Source organism: Coturnix japonica, chromosome Z (genome assembly GCF_054131305.1).
Source record: "Coturnix japonica strain WE chromosome Z, WE-NBRP24, whole genome shotgun sequence".
In the NCBI taxonomy this organism is placed as follows: domain Eukaryota; kingdom Metazoa; phylum Chordata; class Aves; order Galliformes; family Phasianidae; genus Coturnix; species Coturnix japonica.
In genome coordinates this window covers 14,727,288-14,749,436 of record NC_140702.1, presented here as the reverse complement: position 1 = coordinate 14,749,436, position 22,149 = coordinate 14,727,288, and the positions used below count along the sequence as shown (strand labels likewise).

The 22,149-nt window shown below is 39.3% G+C and overlaps 1 protein-coding gene across 3 annotated transcripts; it reads right to left on the bottom strand.

The window, feature by feature from the left end:
• Positions 1–531: 531 nt before the first annotated feature.
• Positions 532–21,567, bottom strand: PRRC1 (proline rich coiled-coil 1). Of its 3 annotated transcripts, none has more exons than XM_015849707.3 (9): positions 21,431–21,567; positions 15,218–15,334; positions 13,353–13,736; positions 11,952–12,115; positions 9,578–9,680; positions 7,413–7,576; positions 6,550–6,653; positions 5,036–5,138; positions 532–1,929 (listed from the first exon to the last, which is right to left on the bottom strand). In XM_015849707.3, the coding sequence occupies exons 2-9, from the start codon at positions 15,312–15,314 to the stop codon at positions 1,720–1,722; spliced, it is 1,329 nt and encodes a 442-aa protein (XP_015705193.1). In that variant the 5' UTR covers positions 15,315–15,334; positions 21,431–21,567; the 3' UTR covers positions 532–1,719. The 3 variants fall into 3 exon arrangements, with proteins under 3 accessions (XP_015705193.1, XP_015705194.1, XP_085385315.1); XM_015849708.3 differs by having other exon boundaries at positions 21,484–21,567; XM_085529189.1 differs by lacking the exon at positions 21,431–21,567 and adding an exon at positions 19,710–19,846.
• Positions 21,568–22,149: the final 582 nt, after the last annotated feature.

Here is a 22,149-nt window from a genome sequence, read left to right as displayed (position 1 = left end):
AGTGGCGAGGCCAGGCTCTTTCCAGCAGTGTGTGGAGACAGGACAAGGGGAAACGGCCAGAAACTGGAGCATAGGAAGTTCCACGTGAATGTGCACAAGAACTTCTTTATGGTGAGGGTGACGGAGCACTGGAACAGGCTGCCCAGGGGGGTGGTGGAGTCTCCTTCTCTGGAGATATTCAAGACCCGCCTGGACGCCGAGCTGTGTGACATGGTGTAGGGAGCCTGCTTTGGCAGGGGGGTTGGACTTGATGATCTCTAGAGGTCCCTTCCAACCCCTACAATTCTGTGATTCTGTGATCAGCAACACACAAAAAAATAATAATCACCTTTGAAATAGATACAGTCCTCTAGGAAAATTTATTCCATTAATTTACTGAGTGAGCCAATTAAGGCAAAACATAATATCTGGAAATAGACATGCCTGCACTGAGTACAAATATTAGCTGCCTTAACATTATATTATGCATGAAAATGTCCTCTGAAAGCATCTAAGAAAAGTCAAAGCAGAAGAATACAACTGAAAAACTGCTTAAGGCAAACAAAGTATTTATTTATTCTTTGCTTCTTAAAAAAAGTATCATTAATAAAATATTTTCTTCACAATTACTTCCATATTTCTGAATAAAGACTTCAGATTGTGTGAGCATGGACAGAAGATATTCGTAGCCATGAAAAAAATCAGACAAGACCAGAAACTTTTATAAAAAACGGCCCATTACATCAATAATGCATTTAAGACTTACAAATGTATAGAGAATGCAAGATAGCAAAGCAAGTGATTTACATCCCACCATTTTCCAGATCAAATCGTTGACAATTGTAACTTAACAGGGAAACTAAATAATTACATATAAAATTTGAGGTTTGGAAACAGTGTAGTAAACTCTGTTGTCGAAATGCTATGCTGAAATAATTTCGTGTCTATATAGTTTCTGATCTAAAAGCCATGGAAGCAACAATAAATCTGCCTAGTGTTTTAACTGGAGATGAACTGTGTCTCTGCTATAGAAAAGATATACATAAAAGAAAAAAAGAATGAGGGGAAAAAAAAAGAAAGAAAAAAAGATGCACTTTGGTAAATTATATTTCAAAAATTCATTAGTCCAGACTTCAACTACTTCGTCATAGACCTGTGCTCTCCTTCAGCAATTTACTGTTACGTTTATTAAAACTACTCAGCTTCAGTCCTGAGAACTTACTTACATATACCAAATGGTGTGAAGTACCACTTCAGCACAGGCCTTAAGGAACATCCAGTACAGAATTTGCCTCCCTACTCTGAAATGCACAGAAAACATACACGTTACGCTGTCAACATGTTCATATCACTAACATACGAAAAGTAGCTAAACAACAATCCCCATCTTTGAAAAAAGTTACCGAGTAACTGAAATACTAAACATTGCAGCAAATGCCTATTAAGGTGTCAAGTAATAGCACATTCCACTTTATAAACTGTAATGCCATTATCACAGCTATAAATACGTTTGCTCTGATTTCCTTTTTTATGAACCATATTGGAAATCACACAGTTATTAAAAATCGGAATTACTCATTTCCACTACTGGAAACCACCTTCACTTCTCAAAAAGTAAAATATACAGTTTACAAGTAGATTATAAACCTGTGCTGTATCCCCACTTAGAATCAGACTATCTAACTTTTACAATTCCAGAATTATAACCAGTATTCTTTATTGTCATGGGTCAATCTTCTTTCAAATGGTCCGAGGTGGCAAATGTTGTTTGTACATCCCTGCCAGAGCCTTGGCTGCGCTGTAGATCATCTGCCGGCGGGACATGCCAGTGAACACCACGTGCCAATCAGTCCTGTTGACGTTCAGTAGATTCTTCTCAATCACTTCACCCACTGTCACCAACAGGCCTGACCATCTCAGATTGTAGTCCTGAGGCGTGAGGCTCTTAGCCTGCATAACGTTTTGAGACAGTGGTTATTGAAAGGGTATGAAATCAGAAGTTTTGTCTCTGTCTTCCCAACTACCAACTTTCAGAAGCAATCCTTCTCAGGTCAGCAGGGTTACATGGCAAATAAAAGAATATCAGATACTGATACTGCCCTATCATTCAGAACAGCAATTAGACTTTTGAGATGTATGTACCACAACCCAAATGTCATCCGAACAGTTCAAAGCTAAAATAGCATATTCAAGATAATAAAAGAAATTCTGTCATTAGTCCTAAATATTTTTCTTTTTTGAAGAATCCAACAAATAGAATCAATAGCTATGTATTTCTTTTAAAAGGTAACTGTTACCCTCCCAAGATTGTCCCCTCAGAAGAGATCAGTAAGGAGACAACTGAGTCTGGCAGTAAATGAGTACAGAGCTATACACGTGAGATCACTGAGGGAGCACATTCTCTAATTCCCTGATGCTGGATGCAGAAGAAAAACAGTGCTGTAAGCATCACTGCATTTCACTCTTCTCATGCTCATACCAGGCACCGACCTCTGGCCACCCCTCACATATAACAATGAGCAGAAGCCTTCCAGCTTCAGCAAGGCCGTACTGAGTATTATTAAATTAAAAAAAAAAAAAAACAAACAACATTTATCATCTAAAGAATGTTTCTCCTCTGTTCATAGTCAGAAATACAACTATATAATGACTGTGATTGCTTTTTTCCTGCTTTGTGATTTAAATTTTATTTAAAGATATTGGACTGGATTTATACAAGTTTCCTGAGAGAAACACTGATTCCAGATGTGTAACAGGAATAAAGGTAATAAACACATCTGCTGCAGGCAAAAAAATCAAAAGGCCAATGATTTGCCACACATCACAATTAATTTAATTACAAATTTTTGCTAGTCTTGCTATTACAAGTCTTAAGGTACAGGCCTGGGAATCCCAGCAAAAGAAAAATGTGGAGTTGTTAGAGAGAGTCCAGAAGAGGCCATGAGGATGATCAGAAGGCTGGAGCACTTCTCCTGTCAAGACAGAGCTGGGCTTGTTCAGCCTGGAGAGGAGAAGGCTCTGAGGAGACCTGATGTGACCTTCAAGTATTTGAAGGGGGTTTATAAAAAGGAACATTGAGTTCTATATAGTCTCATAGTCTGGCACGACAAGGCAGAATGGTTTTATACTAAAAAAGGGGAGATTTAGATTACATATTCAGAGGACAGTGAGGCCCTGGCACAGCTGCCCAGAGAAGCTGTGGTGCCTCATCCCTAGAGGTGCTCAAGGCCAGGCTGGATGGGGCCTTGGGCAGATGAGCTGGTGGGGGGTGCCCTGCCCATGGCATTCAGTTGGGATGGGGTGGGCTTTAAGGTCCTTTCCAACCCAAATCGTTCTGTCACTCTATGAAAAAAATACTCTAAAAGTTAAGCTATTAACAACTGCTTTTAAATAACAAAAAATATTCTACAAGACAAAAGCAAAGGTCAGCTTTGTGCTCTATGTTAAAAAACAGCTTAGTTCATATCAGTGATCTGTAGACACTGTGACAATTTACGCAGTAACTTCACATAGCTGTGCTTATTTTCAGATAGTGAAAATATAGAATAGATATTTTCAGATAGTGATAATAGATAGCTTTTCCCTCAGTGAAGCTGTATTTGCCTAATTAGTAATTCTTCTGAAGCTTCATGTCTTTCTATACCCTTTCTGAGAACATTATGGAAAACTAAATAGTGCAGTATTTCTTTTGCTGTCACGCATCAGCTTTTCATAGTTCTAAGAGCCCTGAAAAATAAGAACTAAAACCAATCAAATAATCACTCTGCTGAATTTGGTATTACCAAGCAAACAAAAAAGGATAACTGCTATTTGTTTTCTCCAAACAGCCCCCAAGTGCATCAAACACCAAACAGGTGTGATTTTTTATTTATTTATTTATTTTTTTGCTTTATTTTTTTAAATTCTGCACAGAATCAATGAAAATAAATTTCAGAACTAATGTATGGCTCATATCTGCTGCCAGGCAACATGTAGTGGGCAAAGTTTGGAGTCATTCCCAGTCCAAGCCCAGGAAATCTAAGTTATCTCATGAAAAAAAGCTACCAGCAGTGCTTAAGAATTATTCAGTGCTACGCTGTTTTCAACAGGATGAAGCAGAACCTTCCAAGATTTCAGTCTCTACATTTCCGAAAATTCAAACCTTTGTCAGAATAGCACAGTCAGAACAGGACATCTGACTTGCCTCTTAGGTATGAGTGTCTGTTCACAGTAGCATTAGGCTTGTGAACAGTTATAGAGAATTACCTATTAGGGATGAGCTTTAGGAGCACTAGCCAAAACAGTAGGCTATCAGTTTGCTGCTAATTAACTACATAATACCCAGGTTATTACAAACGCTTACTACAACCTGAGTGACCTCAGCTCATGCCTAAATGGAATGTTAGCTACTTCAGTTGAGTTGGTAAAACGTGTCTGTATGCACACAGACACTTCACTATCACATAATTTTGCTGAGGTCAGATGAAACTCCAAAACTTACATGAAGTAAGTTAAGAAAAGGAAAGCACATCTTTGGATGGATAAGAGCGCTTACCTCAAGCACCCGGTGCACTTGTTTAGTGCATCATTTGAGCTGCAAAGCTTTCCCTTCTCATCTGAGAAAGTGAGAGTATCCTTATTTTACCTATTTAAAGATTGGTAAGGTTTATTTTTAGTCACTGAGGCAGAGAGATGGAAACAGAACAGTGATAAAATTATATTCCATTCTCGAGGGCCTGTTTCTTCTTGGATAATTTTTTTTGCTATTATTTCCTATCAGTTTATTTCTTTTCAGAATACTTTTTTGATTAATGGAAAAGTAAAACTAATACTTCCATATGCCAAATACTGCAGACGAGGCTCTCAAAGAAAGATTACTTTGCCACAAAAGAATAATCACTTTGGGTAGTACATACACATGACTACGAGGCATGTTTTATCTTCATTTCATAAACTGAAAGATTCGAGTGGAGCAACAGTAAGAACTGACATCACAAATGTATTTAAAACTGAAGTCTTAAGTCTGAACTGTTCATCTACCATTGGTTTAAAAAAATAAATAAATCTGAAAACTCACCTGCTGTACATATTGTAGAGGAACTGGTGTTGCTTGGGTAAAAGCTTCCAAATGAATTCCATGAACTGGATCCTCAATGATCAGACATCCAATGTCAAACCACCTGTAATAATATGCCAGTTATTTCACTTTTGAGTACTGAATATCGCTCAGTTGAAAAGCGTGTTAATACTCAAATTACAACTCAGCCATTTTATAAACTCCACTATGTGGTTATTTGCAATAAAGTTTCATTAAGATGTTGTAATTTAAAAGCAAAATTAATATAAAGCATTTTTATTCATATGTAATTACAGTCCATGTATGTAAATGAGAAATACTTATGACAACAAGAAAGCAGGGGGAGTGGGGGCGTTTCTGACACAATTCTTTCAAGAGTGCTCCTTATTAATATAACCTTCCCTAGCAATTAAAAACCTGAATTCTCATTCATGTTGTATATAGAGAAGATTGCTGTGGCATGTCTAACCTTACTATGACCATTTATGCAATTTAGTCACAGGAACAGTTTGGCATCACTCAAAAAAAAACAAACAGTAGTGGTTACTGAAACAGTACCCAAAATGCTTCTGTATCGAGCTTGCAAAACATTGAATCATTTCTCCCTATCAACAAACTGACAACACTGATAAGATCCAAACAAAACTAAGAGCAATACATCACTGACTCATTGTATACAATTCCCAAAACATTTGTACAGTTGAGATGCCAGAGAAGAAACACTCCAGGGAAAGCAAAAACACAAAAGCATTGCCAAGAATCACAGAAGATTTAGAAAGTAAAATATTGCACTTTTGATAGAGCACTACTCCTACTTCCAACTATGAAAGACAGCTTATTCATGTTGAATGTCTTAAAAACAAATTTAAAAAGATCTCTGGCTAAGGAATAAATAAGGAGTAAAATTCAAAGGAAAAGAACAGCAGTTATTCTGAAAAAGAAATCTGGTTGTCAGAGTTACTCCTTCGTGTACATGATAAAACATCTCAACTGGACTAGGTGGAAGTGAACACTGAACAAAAATGAATGCACTTCCTAATTCTATTTACTTTAGAAACTTCACTATCTATTCTCCACTAAGGATACTAAAAGTAACTTTAAAAATGAAGCAAAACAAATGAATCAAGACTCCACCGCTTGAAGAAAAATGCAAAGATGGAAAAAGAAAAAAAAAAACAGAAAAAACCACAACTGTTTAATGTTTTGGAGGCTAATTGCAAAACTATTCAATAAAAAAATGTCAAAAAAAAAAAAAAAAAGTTAATATTGCCAGCTCTGAACTTTTGTAGTATGAAAGAAATAGACAAGGATTTTGTCTACTCAGCTCTCAAGATGAATGGACAAAAAGCTGAACACCACCACCAAAATAAGATCTGACAAAGCATGAATACGCAGACTCTCCTGTCTTCTGCTGAAAATGGTACTGGTAATAGCTCCTCAGTGGCACTTGCAAGTCTATAAAGAACATTCTACTTTCTTTCCTCCTCTCACAGGAATACATTTAAAGTTCTCACTTGTCAGGAAGCAATTCCTCAATGAAGCTTTCCACTGACACAGCAGGCTGTTTTTCATGTATCACTCCTGTCCGACGTAAGCTGTCTATCCTTTCTTGGGCCCCCTGCAAAGCACAGCACAAAACTTGCAGACAAATGCAAAGAACAACTGAATGTATTTTTCAAGTTAAAATATGAGAGATTTGGAAAAATAAAACAGCACTGAAAAAAAAAAACACTCTGAGGCTGCAATGAAAAAACTACCATTACACAGCAGTAGACAAACAGGCAGAAAAAACATACAGCTTAGCTCCGTTGTGAAGAATGCCGCATCAGTTAAGAGAAATTACTTCATTATTAATAAACAAACAATTTTCTTATATTTAAGAAACAGGACCCTAAATTGTTTTTTGCAGTATTTCCGGTTATTGGTCAGGAGGTGGTTCCACGTACACACCTTGCATATATTTATATTCAGGCTATGTTCAAATCTCATGAAACACTCTCTGCTAACCCTTTCTGCACAGTGAATTTTCATCTTTTAAGATCATTATTCTTAATTATCCTCATTATTATCTGTTTGGGAAGACTCCTGTGGCAAGTGTTGATCAAGCTAACTTTCATCTGCTGAACAAATAAGGAGGCAACCAATGAGATTAGAAGTGGACAAAACTATTCTTCATTTGCTATAAATTTATTTATAGCAAGAAATGAAAACTTATTTCAGCAAGACACTTCACAAGATCCAATGATAACAGAAAGCGGAGGTTTGCTTACCTTAAAAGCTGATCTCCCTTTAAGGAAAGTCAGATTATTTAAGGTGAATGTTTCTACAGTCTCACTTTTCATTGGAGGTACTTCAGCATTATTACACATTAACTTACTTTTAAACCAGCAGCATAGCCCACAGGCTGGGGTGCGATGTTAGACTGTGCAGCCTCTCCAGTAACAACAGCCATCCCAAAGACTTCTTGAAAGGCATCTCTAATTGCTGCAACTTTTACTTCTTTATTAGAAGTAACCACAATGTCCAGTTCTCCACCAGTTTCTTAAAAAAAAAAAACAACAACAACAAAACCCACACATACTTAGTGTACATATGTATGTCTCTATTTCAAATACATTCTAAATCTGAAGCATATGCCTCACCTGGTGTTCTCTTTCTCATACACCACACAGAATTTATTTTATTAAGCAAACAAATTAGGAAGAGTAGGATGATGAGCTAAGAGATTTATGGATTAAACAAACAAGCAAACAGACAATAGGAACTTAGAGATGTTCAGTACCCTGAAATTAAAAAAAAAAAAAAATGGGAACCTTCAGTGACAGCTAACGATTTAACAGAATAACTCAAAGTGTTCATTTCTAAAGATGATTTGGGAAGCAGTAAGAAATGTCAGTGTGATGTGGGAATTCTTTCCTACAAAAGCAACCAAGCACACAGATTCTGTTAATAGAATCCAGAGAATGACTGCCAAATTTTGTAATCTTTTAAGCAAACGATCACATTATTTCCTAGTAGTGCTTGGACTGCAAATTTAAACATTTTCTTGTTGCTCACCTTCCTCTTTTCATATTTAGTCCATTAGCTGTGAATGATAAAATTAAGTCCAAAGGGAACAGACTACAGTAAGTCACCAACTCTATGGTCATTTATTAAATAGCATCTCCTGTAGCTTCTGCTAAAACAGAATACTGGGCTAGTTGAACTACTGGTCCAACACAAATGCTTCAAGGTCTGGGGTATCTCTCCCACAGGGGAAGGTGAACAAGCAGTGACTCTTCAGCATGGAGAAGACAAGGCTCAGAAGACACCTCATTGATCAATCATAAACGATCTATTTTTTCACTGATTTCTTCTTCAAAGAGATCAATCTAAGTAAAGCTGCTTTTGCTGAAATTCATCCTATTTGCATGCCCTCAGGACACAAAATCTGCTGACAGGCTTTTAAGGCTCCATACAAGTGTAATTTAGATTATGATCATCACATACCAAAGTATATCCTTATTCAACACAGATACTACAGAAAGGAAGTAAAGGTATTAAAGCATTAAATGAAATAGCTCATGACTGACTCTGCCATGCATAGCAATACAAAAACACTAAAACCTAAAATGTAAGAATTGCATTGATTCAGAAATAGAACTGCCACATCAAGTTAAAATGTAGTCCCTGTACAGGAAATTGGACTGCATCTTTTGTGCTATAAACTGAAACATCAGTTCCACAGAAAATTAAAAAAATCCTTGTCAATTTTCATTATAAAAATATTGATTTTTATGCTTGTAATGTGACAAAACATTTACTATGCAGACAGAAAAATTCCATTCCATGCACTTGCCACAGAGACTAAGATATTTGCAATGAACCAGTGAAACAGTTCAGTGGTTTTCCAGTAAGAGATTACTGTAATAGTATTTGTAAACGTGAAAATATTCCTAAGTACTTCATCCAGAGGCTCTGGCACTTCCAGGCTTTGGATGAGGAATCTGAAATTTGTTTGAAATTGCAGCTTGAGAAGTAAAACAGGTCAAAATCGGAAGAAAGCCTCTACAGTCATATAAATACCTTTATTTTACCTCCCTGAGTCTGCCCATCTTGTTTTAATTTAATGCGCAATTTTACCAAAGTTAAAATAGGTAATGCAAGAAGACTGAAGCACAGAATGTACTTTAATTTAAAGTACATTGCACTTAAATAGAGACACAGTGGGAGAAAAAAGTATGGAACAAAGAGATTACACAGAATGCTGCTTCAATGTTTTTTTTTAATTTATTTTTATTTCCTTATCACTCACAATTTGTATTAAAAAGGCATTACTATGCCAGTAAATGAACTACAGTGAAATACTGAAGCCAAATGAACATGAAGATGAAAAGAAAACAGCCTTCAGAGAAAGTGGTTCACTGGACAATACACTTGAGAAACCTATACAATATTCTGTCTTTGAATTAGCATACAGGATCTTCAAATGCATAAGCAACAAGCTATTAAATTAACCTACTATTTACATGTATTATGTAATGGTTTGTCACAAATACTTACTGATATATGGAACCATGCCAGGATCCAGTGTTGTGATCATGGACTCCACAGAATGTTTGGTTTTATCAAGAACAGACTTTACCATGGGATTCTCCGCTACACCCTACATTTAAACAGACAGACTTCCATGTTATAATTAAAAAAACAAACAAATCTCTTCAAATGTTGTCTTGTCATTTTCTTATCACATTTACCTTTTTTAACAACCGCTGTATCTCACTCATCAGCATATAATGCTATAGAATAAAACTATCACTGCACAGCACTGTGGGTACAACATACAGCTGATATCATCTTTACCATCCTCTTTAGTGCATTATTCAGATGACTTAAAAAGAAGCATCTTCAACAGCAGTAAGGGGCAACACACTTGATCTAGTCCTGTTCTGGGACCAGAATCCCTGAGCATTTACTAAGATTGTAGGTTTCCAAAGCCACCTACAGATGTGGTAAGACCACACAGCTAGATTTAGGTTTTGCTAACTTATGCCAAACAGTCTCTTTACTACCCTTCCTAAAGACAATAGGATCTATTTTTGAATGGTCCATTACTAAAAAAAATACTTCTAGGGCAATTAAGCTGAAAGCTTATAAATAGATTCTAAACAATACTGGAAAAAATGCTCTGTGCTCTCCAGCCAAATCATAGGTGGAGCTGCTGACAGACTTTGAAGCTGATTAAATATAAATACATACACTACACTGTGTCTTGCAAATAGTCTTGATGATTGTCTTCATCTCTTCACAAGTTTATTTAAAGCCAGATAAGATCACAGGGTGAAAGAAAGATACAACTGCTGAATAACTCAGAGATAAAGCCTGAAAACTAATTTATTGAAACCTTTTATAAAATTTCTTTGGTAGGCCGACTCCCTTAAGTCTAACATAAACTGCATATGATTACATTTGCTTCACTACAATCAAGCATTACACGTGGTAACACTGTGCATGCATTCTCTTTGACAATATTTTTATTAAAACTTCTCTGATTCTGGAATTAATTATCCCAGAATAATTTCTGCTCAGCAAGGCTTCTTTCCCATAAATATGAATTCTATTCCTCTGTTGCAAGCTTAACAGAGAGAGAAAAAAATCACAATCCTACATCTACTGAGATATTACAGAATGACTAATAATGATTAACTTCCTCACATCACACAATGAAATAGTTCACTATTGAGTTTCTGTGCCTTTCTCATCACTGAGCAGAACACTAAGTCTGATTAGAGAATTTGGTAAAGAAAATTAAACAATTACTTGTGCTAGCATAAAAGTTTTGGAACCAGAGCCCACAGTGGCTGCTTCCCTGTCAATACGCACAACCCCAGCAACTTTTCTGAATGGTAGCGCCCTTCTACTAATGCGTAAGCTCTTGCGATTTCTCACTCACCCACAGGGTGCCTTTAAGGACAAGACCAGAAATATTTCTCCTTAGTTCCCTCATAGTTTAAAAGCTTGACCGTTGTTTTACTAAGAACTGAGGGAAGGCTATGAGATCCTCAGAAAGATCTGCAGTAACACGTTCTAGGTCTGGGGTCAAGCAGTACTTATCCAAATACTTCCAGCCTGGCTGCCTAACTAATAACTATAATATACAGCCCCTGAAGATCATCAGGTTTCTGAAAAGCTGGAGTTGTTTCTGCCTGAGCAGACTGCCTTTACGGTCACAGGTCTATCACAAAGCAGGGAGAAATAATCCACATTTTTTATGTGAACAATAACGCAATTAGATTTGGAATTTCTATCAAGTCAATGCTAAGTCAACAGAAATCCAAAGAGATGGAGAATCTTCCATATTGGCGGACTGCAAATATGAATCTCTTGAAAATTCAGGTACTAACCTGAATTGATCAATCAGGCAAGTACTCATACTGCGAAGTTTAGTGATTACATTAGTATCAAACTTTGTTTATAATGCACCATATACAACCAGTCTCAGAACTTTTCTGTAAGACTGCCATCTTAGACAGATTCAGGGAACTGAAACAGTCTCACTCTATTCCAATCCATCAATTTGTCAGTTTTAGATTCTTTTAAGCACTGTCTAATTTGAAGGAAATCTGCAAGAAAGGTAAATGGTTTGTTAAAAACACTTGGGAAAAAAAACAGCATAAGACTATTTACAGAATAGAAATAAGGATAACTGTAGCAACTATGATGCTAGTTCTTTAGGATGTATTTCTGCAGTCATTACTTATTTGCCTCCCAGATTCTATCTGATCTTTAAAAAACAAGAGCGCTGACACACTGAGAATATTATGGCTTAACCATAATTAACAATTCCTCATTCTCTGACCTACATACACGTTACTACCGTCAGTAAGTCACAATTCCTTGTGTAGTGTAACAAGTTAAAAACAAACAACTAACTTACCTTTATAAACCCCCACAGGCCTCCAGCAGGTGCTCCACTCTGGGCAGTAGATGCTCTGGGGTCTTCATGCTCCTCAGGAAAAGTGATTGAAGAACCACTTCCCGTTCCAGAAGCCAAGGGTGATGAGAAAGATGCTTGTTGAGTAATAGGATCTGCCAGAACACCTAGTAAGGAGAAATAAACACAAATGTTCATTCAGTTTTCTGTACTTAATTTGTTATACTGCAACGGCTTGCTGCAGTAGTTTAATAGGAAAATGAGCAGGAAGAGGAAAAGAATACTGGGTAGTTTTGCTTCACTTCTTGAAGGCCCCAGAACAATTCTGCTTGTTAAAGGTTAGCAGATACAATACCTATAAATGAGTTCAACAGTGTCTACCAATAGAACTGAGAATGCCAGTATATTATGCGTAAAATAAAACAATTTTCTTTTTCTAAGCAGGTTAGTTTAACAGTGGTGCTTTCTGTTGTACTCAGATTTTTAATAGAAGACCTCTGTGGAGGAAAAAGAGAAATGGGTGTTGCTCTTTGAACAAAGAAACAGGAATGTTCTCATACATAATAAAATGAGAGGTAGGAAATTTTCTAACCCTGAGAGCTGGAAATCAGTAGCAGTAGAAAAAGGAGCAAATAACCAAAAAGCTTTATGTATTTTAAAGGAAGATTAAAAAAAAATAAAGAAATAAAAAAAGAAAAATTCATCATGATCCTTCACCCTACAACAGGGGTCTATTTTAATGATTTTCCAACACGAGACTTAATCAAGAGTTATTTTTACTTTACATTTCCCAACAGACTGGTCTTTTTAAACATTTTCTTCATACAGACCACTTAAAAGAGATATCGCCAGCAAAAGTAAAGGCATGGCCTGATAGTCAACAGCCAAGTTTCCATTCCTCTAGCAAAACATGACATCAGTTCAGCCACTACAGCAACCATTTACATGAAAGATGTTTATTTTTAGCTGTCCTAATGTAATTTAGTGACTGGAAACAAGAAAATAGAAGCTGGCCTCATGGGATGAGCAGTTTACTATAGATAAATTATACATGAGATTACAGCCTGAGATACAGCTACAATGGCTGAACTTGATTCTCTGCTCATGTTCACATGAACAATGTGCAAAAAACCACAGCTCTCAAAAAAATGTTTTTCTGTAAGTGTGGATGCTACTAGAACTCAGCAAAAGGGAACTCTGATCCAGACCATGCCTGTGTTCTAAAGGCCACACTCCCTTCTGCCATGTCCATCTACAGTACTTGGAATACTAAGAATTTGAACTTGCAGAACTCTAGCAGAGTGGTGGAAAAAGCCACACAAGAGATCCCTCATTCTGTCTCATTAATATAAAAGCATACAAACAAAAAGGTTAAAAAATAAAATAAAATAAAAAGAACATTACCTGAGACTGGAGGTGCAGAATATGATGGCATCAGTGGGCTTTGTGGTGCTCGCCCAGCATGACCTCTGGTAATGTCATAGGTTGAAGACAGAGAAAATCCTGAAATGGGTGGGCCAGTGGGAGGTACAGAAGGACCAGAAACAGTTGTAGAGCTGAATGGAGGAGGTGCAGAGAACTGGGGCAGAGAGGTACTAAAAGCTGAAGAGGTAACAGGAGCTGGGGCAGGAGCCAGAGGTGGAGCAATAGTAGAAACTGCTGCAGAAGGCACGAACGGAGGTGTAGCTGAAGTCATTATAGGAGGAGGAAGCGGAGCCACTGCAGCTGGCAAAGGTGGTGAGTATGCTGGAGATGACATACTTGGTGTAGCAAGGGGACTGGATAAAGCTGAGAAGGAAAAAAAAAAAAAAAAAGACATTTTAGAAATACTGAGCCTTAACCTAACTGATACTGTTAGGGAATTGGTTAGTCTTTACAAGCAAGTTTTGAAGCTGTCCGCTTTTTGCCCTCCAACAGGAATTTTAGTTCTGCCTAAATTTCCAAAAAAATATTGACTCCAATCAGTGTAGTTACAGTACTATGTAAGCCATGTAGCTGTGCATTAACCTATTTGCCTGGACATGTGATTAATGGGGTTACATTGGTAGTAGGTGGACTGGATGATCTTGGAGGTCTTTTCCAACCTTGGTGATTCTATAATGCTACAAATGTTTGATTTTTAAATGCCTTGCTTATCCACAATGGCTTCATACTATCCTTCACTAATATCAAAAGGCACAGGATATAATTATAGGGTAAAGTTTATCATTAACAGTGGGAGACACAGATCCATGTTTCCAACAGTCTTCTTGTATTTTTTTCTGGCCAACTTCTTCCTAGATCTGACAAATAGCTCTTATGAGGAGCAGAAGTATCAGCTCTGTCATTTCCTTGCTGCTCACTGACATTCACATTGCTAACACTATCATCAATCTGTGATCTCTTCATTGGAATATTTCAAGGCCACATGTCCATTTTGTGAAGGTCAGTTTGGTTAAAACTGGATAACATAATTCATAAATCCACTCAACCTCACAGACAACAATGCAAAACATGGCAAGTAAGCAAGCAAGAGCAGGTTGAAGCCCTTTGTGTTAGAGAACACCCACTCTTTCATCAGGAAATCTCTTGTACAACATGTCACTGACACACAGACAAGTTGAGTAAATGCTACAAGGCTAAGGCAAATATTACTCATAAAGCTTGTTTCCTTACATCAGTGAATTGCAGGGACTGGAAGGGATAAAAATATATATCAACAGACATTCTCATGTTTTCTTCCCACTATGCAGTGGATTGCCTTACACACCTCATAGGGTAAGCACACAGCAATTTGAAGGTCACCACACAAAACAGATGTACCAGAAAAAATGAAATATTTGGTATTCAGATTCTTGAAAAGAATCAGATATAACGCACACATGGCTTGTTTCCCACCTACAGTATTAAAAAAAAATGATTATCTGAGTTTACTACTATCCCCTACAAGAATGTAAATTTGTTTTTTAACTCCTTTCTATGTTGATATCCTAGTTGTGCACTGCAGTGTAAGTTACAATTTTGCTGGACTTATATCCTTAGAAACCCTAAGTGTATATGCATAACTTCAGAAAAAAAAAGTTCACGAACAAAAATATGTTTAAAATATTCTGTATGTCAAACATGTGCCAGATAAGCAGACTTCCATGACTAAAAAATAATTTAAATTATCCAAATTAGCCCGAAGAGCACTGTAATTATACTGATAGCAACACAATGTTTTGGGATGAATTGCAATACTTCAAAACACGTGAATAAATGTGATCAACTTGCCGAATAAGTTTCTTTACCTGATGAGTCAGGCATTGCAGAGACAGCAGTAGATCCTGCTGTGCTTGGTGGGGGTGTACCAGGTGGAGTTGTCTCTATTCCACTCTCTTCCATCATTTTCCTTCAGCTACAAAAACCTGTCAGAAAAAAAAATATATATATTAAATAAGAATACCTTCAGAAAGATGACAAAGATTTTTCAACTAAAATATGAGAGCCACAACACAGTGATTTACCTTATCCTACAGAGCAGGTAATTTAAATTCCAACTCTAGGGGGAAAAAAAAGACTAATCTCAGGTACGTAATTGTCTCTCTTCTCCTGCGCTCTATCCTTACTTTTAGCATGGCAATAATAAGTCAGACTCCAAGTCTCTTCCTAAAAATCCTACCATGCATGCTCTGTTACTATTTTATAATAGATGCTGACAGTGTTTAGATGAGTAGAACTTCCGAAGTGGTTCCCTCACTTCTGAGGGATTCAGTGGAATCCCTCATCCCAGTGTAAAAAAACCCTTGTATGATCAGGCAGCATTTTGCTGCATTACTGAGTGGTAGCAATTCAATCAAGAACTTGATATTTTCAGAGCTGGTGCAGGGAAGGATGCAAAACATTACAAAGGGCAAGAGAGAGGACCAAAGCCTTTCCTGATCCGGCAGCAGCAAACAACAATAAAGCAAGAAGTTGCAGCTACCTTACTCTGCTTTAGGCATTTCAGCAGATGCTCCTCAGCATCATATGTGAGCCAAAGCACTTTGCTACACACTGTGAACAGCACCAGCATGGCTGCCAACAGCTAGGAGCCAGCCCAGAAGTTCCTGAGTCTGTGACCTAAGGTCTAGCAGTCTGCCAACAAGCAGTTTCCTTGTTTGCATTAAAGAAGTGCTCTAGGGTCAGCTAAATTACCTCCTACAGAACCCAAATTAAAACAGATGAAACTTACTTAAAATATGAATACACTGAAATCAATTAAGGCACAAAGTTAGGAACACTACACTGAATAAGATGTCCAGTGCAGACAATTCCTGTAAAATCCAAGTATCACAATATTCTGATAACAACAGAGTCATAGAATATACCTAGTTGGAAGAGACCCATAAGGATCATCAAGTTCAGTTCCTGGCTCTACACAGCACCACCCAAAAATCAGACTATTTAATGGCAGAAATGAAAGTAAATGAAAAAACGTGTCTGTATTTGGAAGGCCAAGTTATGCTGCAATTACTTTGTAGCTCCTTTGCGTAGACTTAAATATACTACTTCCAAAAAAGTAGTTATATGTTTACTTAAAACAAGAATAAAAATGGAAGTATGAACTTATAGAAGAAGAAAAGGCAACGGTAAAGAAGAGCAATACTTGCATCCTTGCCGAGGCCCTGATTCCTCCCAACCCTGGTAAGCTGCAAAGCAACAACTTACATCACTCCAGGAGATTTTCCTTAGGAAATTTTAATAGAAGAAAAATCCTACATAAAGTAATTATATGTAGGAAAATTTGAGACACTCAGGCATTTTACACAATATCCATTATGTCAGAAGCTATGGAGGAATGCCAGCTTACTCCCTTAACAATTTGAAGAGGAAAAGGATTAGGTAACGTGATTAAGAAAACTCATATATATAAAAAGAATTCCACTTGCAAAAATACTATTTTCCCTCTTCCTCGCAAAGAAGTAGTAACAAAATAGCATTAAAAGATGAAAACAACAACTCTTTAATTCACTTAAAAGTCACTCTTTAGGCAGGTTGGGCAGGACAGTAATTGGTGGGGTCCAAGATATCTGTACAAAATTAGTACATCTGCCTTATCATCCTTTAGAAAGGAACTGCACACAGCCTTCTGTTAAACTTCACAATGTAGAAGAGTTCATACTGATAAGATTCTGCATTTTAATCAAGTTAAATGAGTTTACCCCTCCCGTGAAAGCATTTCTGAAATAATTCTTCTTCCAACTACCCACTGTAAATCACAAAAGAATTTTCCACTGCGCAGTTCAAGTAATCACTGGCCAAAATCTCCTAGAAACATTTTGTTTTATCAAGTCTCTGCTGATCTGCTGCTTGATTTCAGCTAATAACATAGTTCAATATTGAGGCCATTTACAGTGACTGAAAAGGTTCCAGGGAATCTCTTTTCAAGAACTCCACAAGGAACTTAAAAGTTATAATTCAAACAAACAAAAATGCTATTGTTTTCACATTTTCTCTCCTCATCTGTCCAACTCTGTGAGACAACCAATGATCCAGGAATGCAGCATGGCCAGCAGACAGCATGAGAGGGGAGTCCTACAGTTGTAGGACTTGCTTCCCTGCCTTAGGCCTTATGGTTCTGAGTATTCACTGCTAGGCATTGTACTCAACAAGCTGGATGCCCTCCGAACAATATCAGCAGAAGGGAAGCAGCACAGCAAGCTCCCGATGGTCCTCTGACCCAAGTACACACCACAGCCTCGTGTGTTGTCTACTATGTTTGGTTGGGTGTAAAAGCAAACTCCTTAATTCAGTTCTCACACATAACCCACAACAACAGTGGCCTGCAATATTTTGTTCCACCCCCTCAATTCTTCATTCTTCTCCTTTCTACCTCCCCATCCCTGGACCAATGAGAGAACTCTAAAACCTAAATGCTCCCACAGTCTTTTTCTTGTAGCTCATCCATCTCCTCACATTTTCCATCTACTCCTATTTCCCAAGTCCCCTCCACCACAAGATGCTCTTCCAGACTTGTCTAAGCAGCCTCAAGGGGGAAACGGAGCAAGCTACACAACACAGGACTGAGAAATGCCACATTACAACCAAACTCATTGTGAAGTTCTGACCTTGCAGCCTGCACAAATAGCAGTGCTCTAAACACTGACTTCTCAACATAAGCCAGTAGTAGTTTGCATGTGCTGCATGATTTTTTTTCTTAAGTGGTTAAGAAAGAAGGAAGTACATAAAAGGCAAGGAAAAAGGTATAACAGATGTAATTGGGACATAACAGCTCATCATGTCAAAAGAATCCAACATGGTACATAATTGAAACTAATTCTGCAGCACACATGGATTAGCACTTGAATATAAATGGCCTGCCTGAATATAGCTGTATACGAGATACTGGAAAGTGAGCAGTATATAAGAGACATGGAAGAATGGAAACAAGAAAAAAATAAGGAAACCAAAGACTTCAACAGTATTCAGTCCTCAACATTTCCAGCAAGGGTTTCCAACTTCCCTCAAAGAAGATGAAGGGTAAAAGCTCCAGAAATTCCAGGATTCTGTAAATTCAAAAAATCCTTGTTACTGCTGACAGTGGAACGATTTAATACTTTAGTGATTTAAAAAATCATTATTTACACTCCAGGCCACCAACACAATTAAAAGCCAAGAGCTCTTGAAAACTCAGTTTAATTTCTTAGGAATATAAATCTTTACAGAAAGCTACAGTGAGATCTTCTGCTTTTACACAGGTGTGTTTTCAACGCGTCTAACTTTGTATGAAAAACTGTTCAACACAGCCAGCTGTGCTGCACATCCGCAAGTTAGGCTGCTTAGACAACAGACACATGCACATAATGTCAACTATAGTGAATTACTTGTTTCTCCCCTTTCCTCTAGTGTTGCTTTATGGTCAGCAGAGATTTTTCAAACATAGCCACACAATGAAACAGAAGTAAATGGGAAAATTACTTAGAAAAATAATTAAAATCAACAACAAAAAATAACAACAAATGAGACTTTTTCTCCTTCTTGCAAACTGGAGCACTCTGTATTAGTAAACTGAAGGCACAAAAGAAATATTCTGAAACAAGCAAACTGAAGTGTGTACAAAGAGGCAAAAAGTACAGCAGTACTGCCATCTACTGATCTGAGACCAGAAGCTGATCGCAGAAACTTGATAATCTCACCTCATGTAAGAAAAACTTTATTTATACTTTTATGAAATCAAAACAAGGGATGCAGGAAAAAAATAAATACAGAGGGAAAAAAGAAACACACACACACACACAAAATAACCAACCCTGTGTGTCCAACGTTTAGTTATCCTTAAAATAACCCCTTTAAGAAGCAGCACAAATCATATCAAGTTCCCAACAGTTATTTGGTTTATTAAATACGGCCATACAGAATCACAGAATCACAGAATTACCCGGGTTGGAAGGGACCTCAAGGATCATGTAGTTCCAACCCCCAAAGGCCACTCTGTAGCTGAGAAGTGACCATACAGATTCTCACCAGTCAAACCTCAGCCTAAGCCGTGCTCCCAAAGGCAAGGGAGTGCATGCACTGAGGTGAACAATGGCTCCAGACCTGATCGAAAAATTTCACAGAGCTCATGTCAAAAGCAGGAAGCAAGTGATTTGAATTAGAGATTGAGCTAGCAAGTTAATCATTTTCTTTACTTGCGTTTAATAGGAAGTGACTGTGTTTGTTTCAGTGTTTTGCAGTAATCTCAATGACATGACCATACCTCAAAACTGTTATTTGGGTTATTACTCTAACTCTGAAATTGACAGTTAATGGTAAGATTACCTACGATCGGAGATAGGTAAATTTCACATGGATAAGAACACATTATCCAGAAATCAGACAGGCTTCAGAGTTTATGCTAGGTCATATTTGATGCCATTCTTGATTAACCCCTTCTTGCCTTTCAGTAGACACTCCTGCTAATAAATGACAAAAACAATATACTTAAGAGCCTGAAGGGGCAACGTAGTAGGAATGTAGTAGGAATACTGATCTCAAATGCTATTAAACTTCTCACGTTTAAATCATAATATGCATATCTATTTCACTTAAATGCATGAAGCAGAGTAATGGTCACATACACCAGTGATGGTTACATGCAAGTTAGCAGCCTGCCAGAATAAGCAGCAGTCAGTTACTTATTTCATAGAATCGCAGAATCACAAGGTTGGAAAGTACATAATCATCTAGCCCAACTGTCCTCCAATCATCATTGCTACCACAAGCCACTAACCCATAACTTGTAGCTCCTCATCCAGACACCTCCTGTACACTGCCAGGGATGGCAACTCCACCACCTCCCTGGGCAGCCATTTCAGTTTCTGACCACTCTCTGAGAAAGTTTTTCCTTATGTCTAATTCACAGTCATGATCCATTCCCAGTGCAACCACTGCTTCAAACAAAATGTTACACCCCAGGCTGCATTAACTGAGACATAGATACAGAATTCTACTGAATGTAGTAAGAGACCAAGGGGGACTGAAAAGCCCAAGAACTCATACAGGTTTGACCAAAAGATGCTAAAAACAAAACAAGATGCACACAAAAAAGCAGAAGATAAATTAGAACGGCATCCTACTAAAGATGAAGTGAAGCTGACCTAAATCAAAAACACACCATTTGTTCTCTAAGTACACGAAGTATAAAACTTTCATTCAAAGCATTTCTGACATTGGTTTATTCTATGTTAGAAAGGGAGAGAAGGCCAGGGATAAAATTCAGAGCCTGCAGGGAGGTGCCAGAGGGCACACAAAGCCTCACGGGAGCCAAAGGAAGGGCACCAAGTCCGTCTAATCACCAAGTATTGAATGATCCTCTTGAAGTCCAAAGAGAGGCACATAATATGCAAAAATAAATATAGGAAGAAAGAAGCCTCCCACAGTTATTTCATACTAATAACAAAAACAGTAGTAATCGAGGAGTTGAAGATATGCTGAGGTGCAACAGCTCCTGCACTTCCAGATGCTGCTTTGCAGGGTGATTTTTTGTTATTGTTGATCTATTTTTTCCCCTCTCTTTTCAAAAAATAACTGTTTTCTGGGTTGTTTTTTTTTGTGAGATATCATGAATCGCTGAAATCAAGGGTAATTCACTTCAGCGGTGCCTCCAGTGTCTGATCTGACGCCGCAGCACCGCCTGTCAGACAAAAGCCGGTCCCCGATGGGAGGACGGTCACAGCCCGCAGTCGCTGACACCGGCACCGCACAGGTTCCCCAGGTGGGAGCCGGGCACCCGGACCCTACGGAGGCAGTCGGGCAGGGCAGCCGGTGACTCACCGCGCACAAGAACGCGCGAGCAGCAGCCAAAAGGAACATACGGCGTGCCGGCCCGGCCTGTTAGCCGCAGTGCTGCCTGCGGAACCCTCACGGACCGAGGTTATCGCGGCTTCGGCCCGGAGCCTCTGCCCACCCTCACGCGTGGCACCGAGGGGCCGCGGCAGCGGTGCGGCCTAGGCGGCCAGCTCGACTCTCTGCCGGCTTTTCCCGACCCCACCGGCTCTCACCTCCGCGTCCACCCCGCGGGTCCCGGCCTCCCGCAGCGCCCCGAGCCCCACACCTGCCCCAGCCGCTTCGGGCCCGCACCGCCGCAGTCGGACCGGCAAGCGAGGGCGGCGACGGCTGCGCTACGGCCCCGCCGCCCGGCCCGGCCCTCCGGACACTCCCTCCCGCCGCCGGGGACGACGGGTGACTGCGCGGCGCCGTCCCGTCGGCGCGACTACAGGCGCCTGCCGAGCACCCGTTGCTGCGGATCGGCCCCTCCGAGCACCACGGGCGGAGCGGCAGAGCCGGCCCGGAGGAGAAGGGGCGAGCCGAGCCCCAAAGGCAACGAAGCGGGTGACCGCCGGCCCCAATGCCGACTACGAGTCCCGGCAGGCTCTGCAGCGAGGCGCCTGCGCCCCGCATTGCCGCTCTGCGGTGCCGCCCCCCGCCACGCGTCGCCACGTCTCCTGCGGGGCGCCCGGTGGGGGTGGCCGCCCGCTGTGAGATGGCGCCGCGGGGCGGGCGTTGTGACTGCCGCTTGGCGGGGCCATTCTGCTGTCCGTGCCGGGGAACCTCCGGCCGGGGGGCTTGTCTCTCCTGCGGTTCTCGTGGCGATAATGCCGTGTTTATTCGTGGCCGCTGTGGTAGAATAAAGCCACGAACGGCCGGGGAATGGTTTGGGAAGGGGTGCTGAGCCGCCGCCTGAAACTGACTGAGTGACGTTAATTTTTCCAAATGGAGA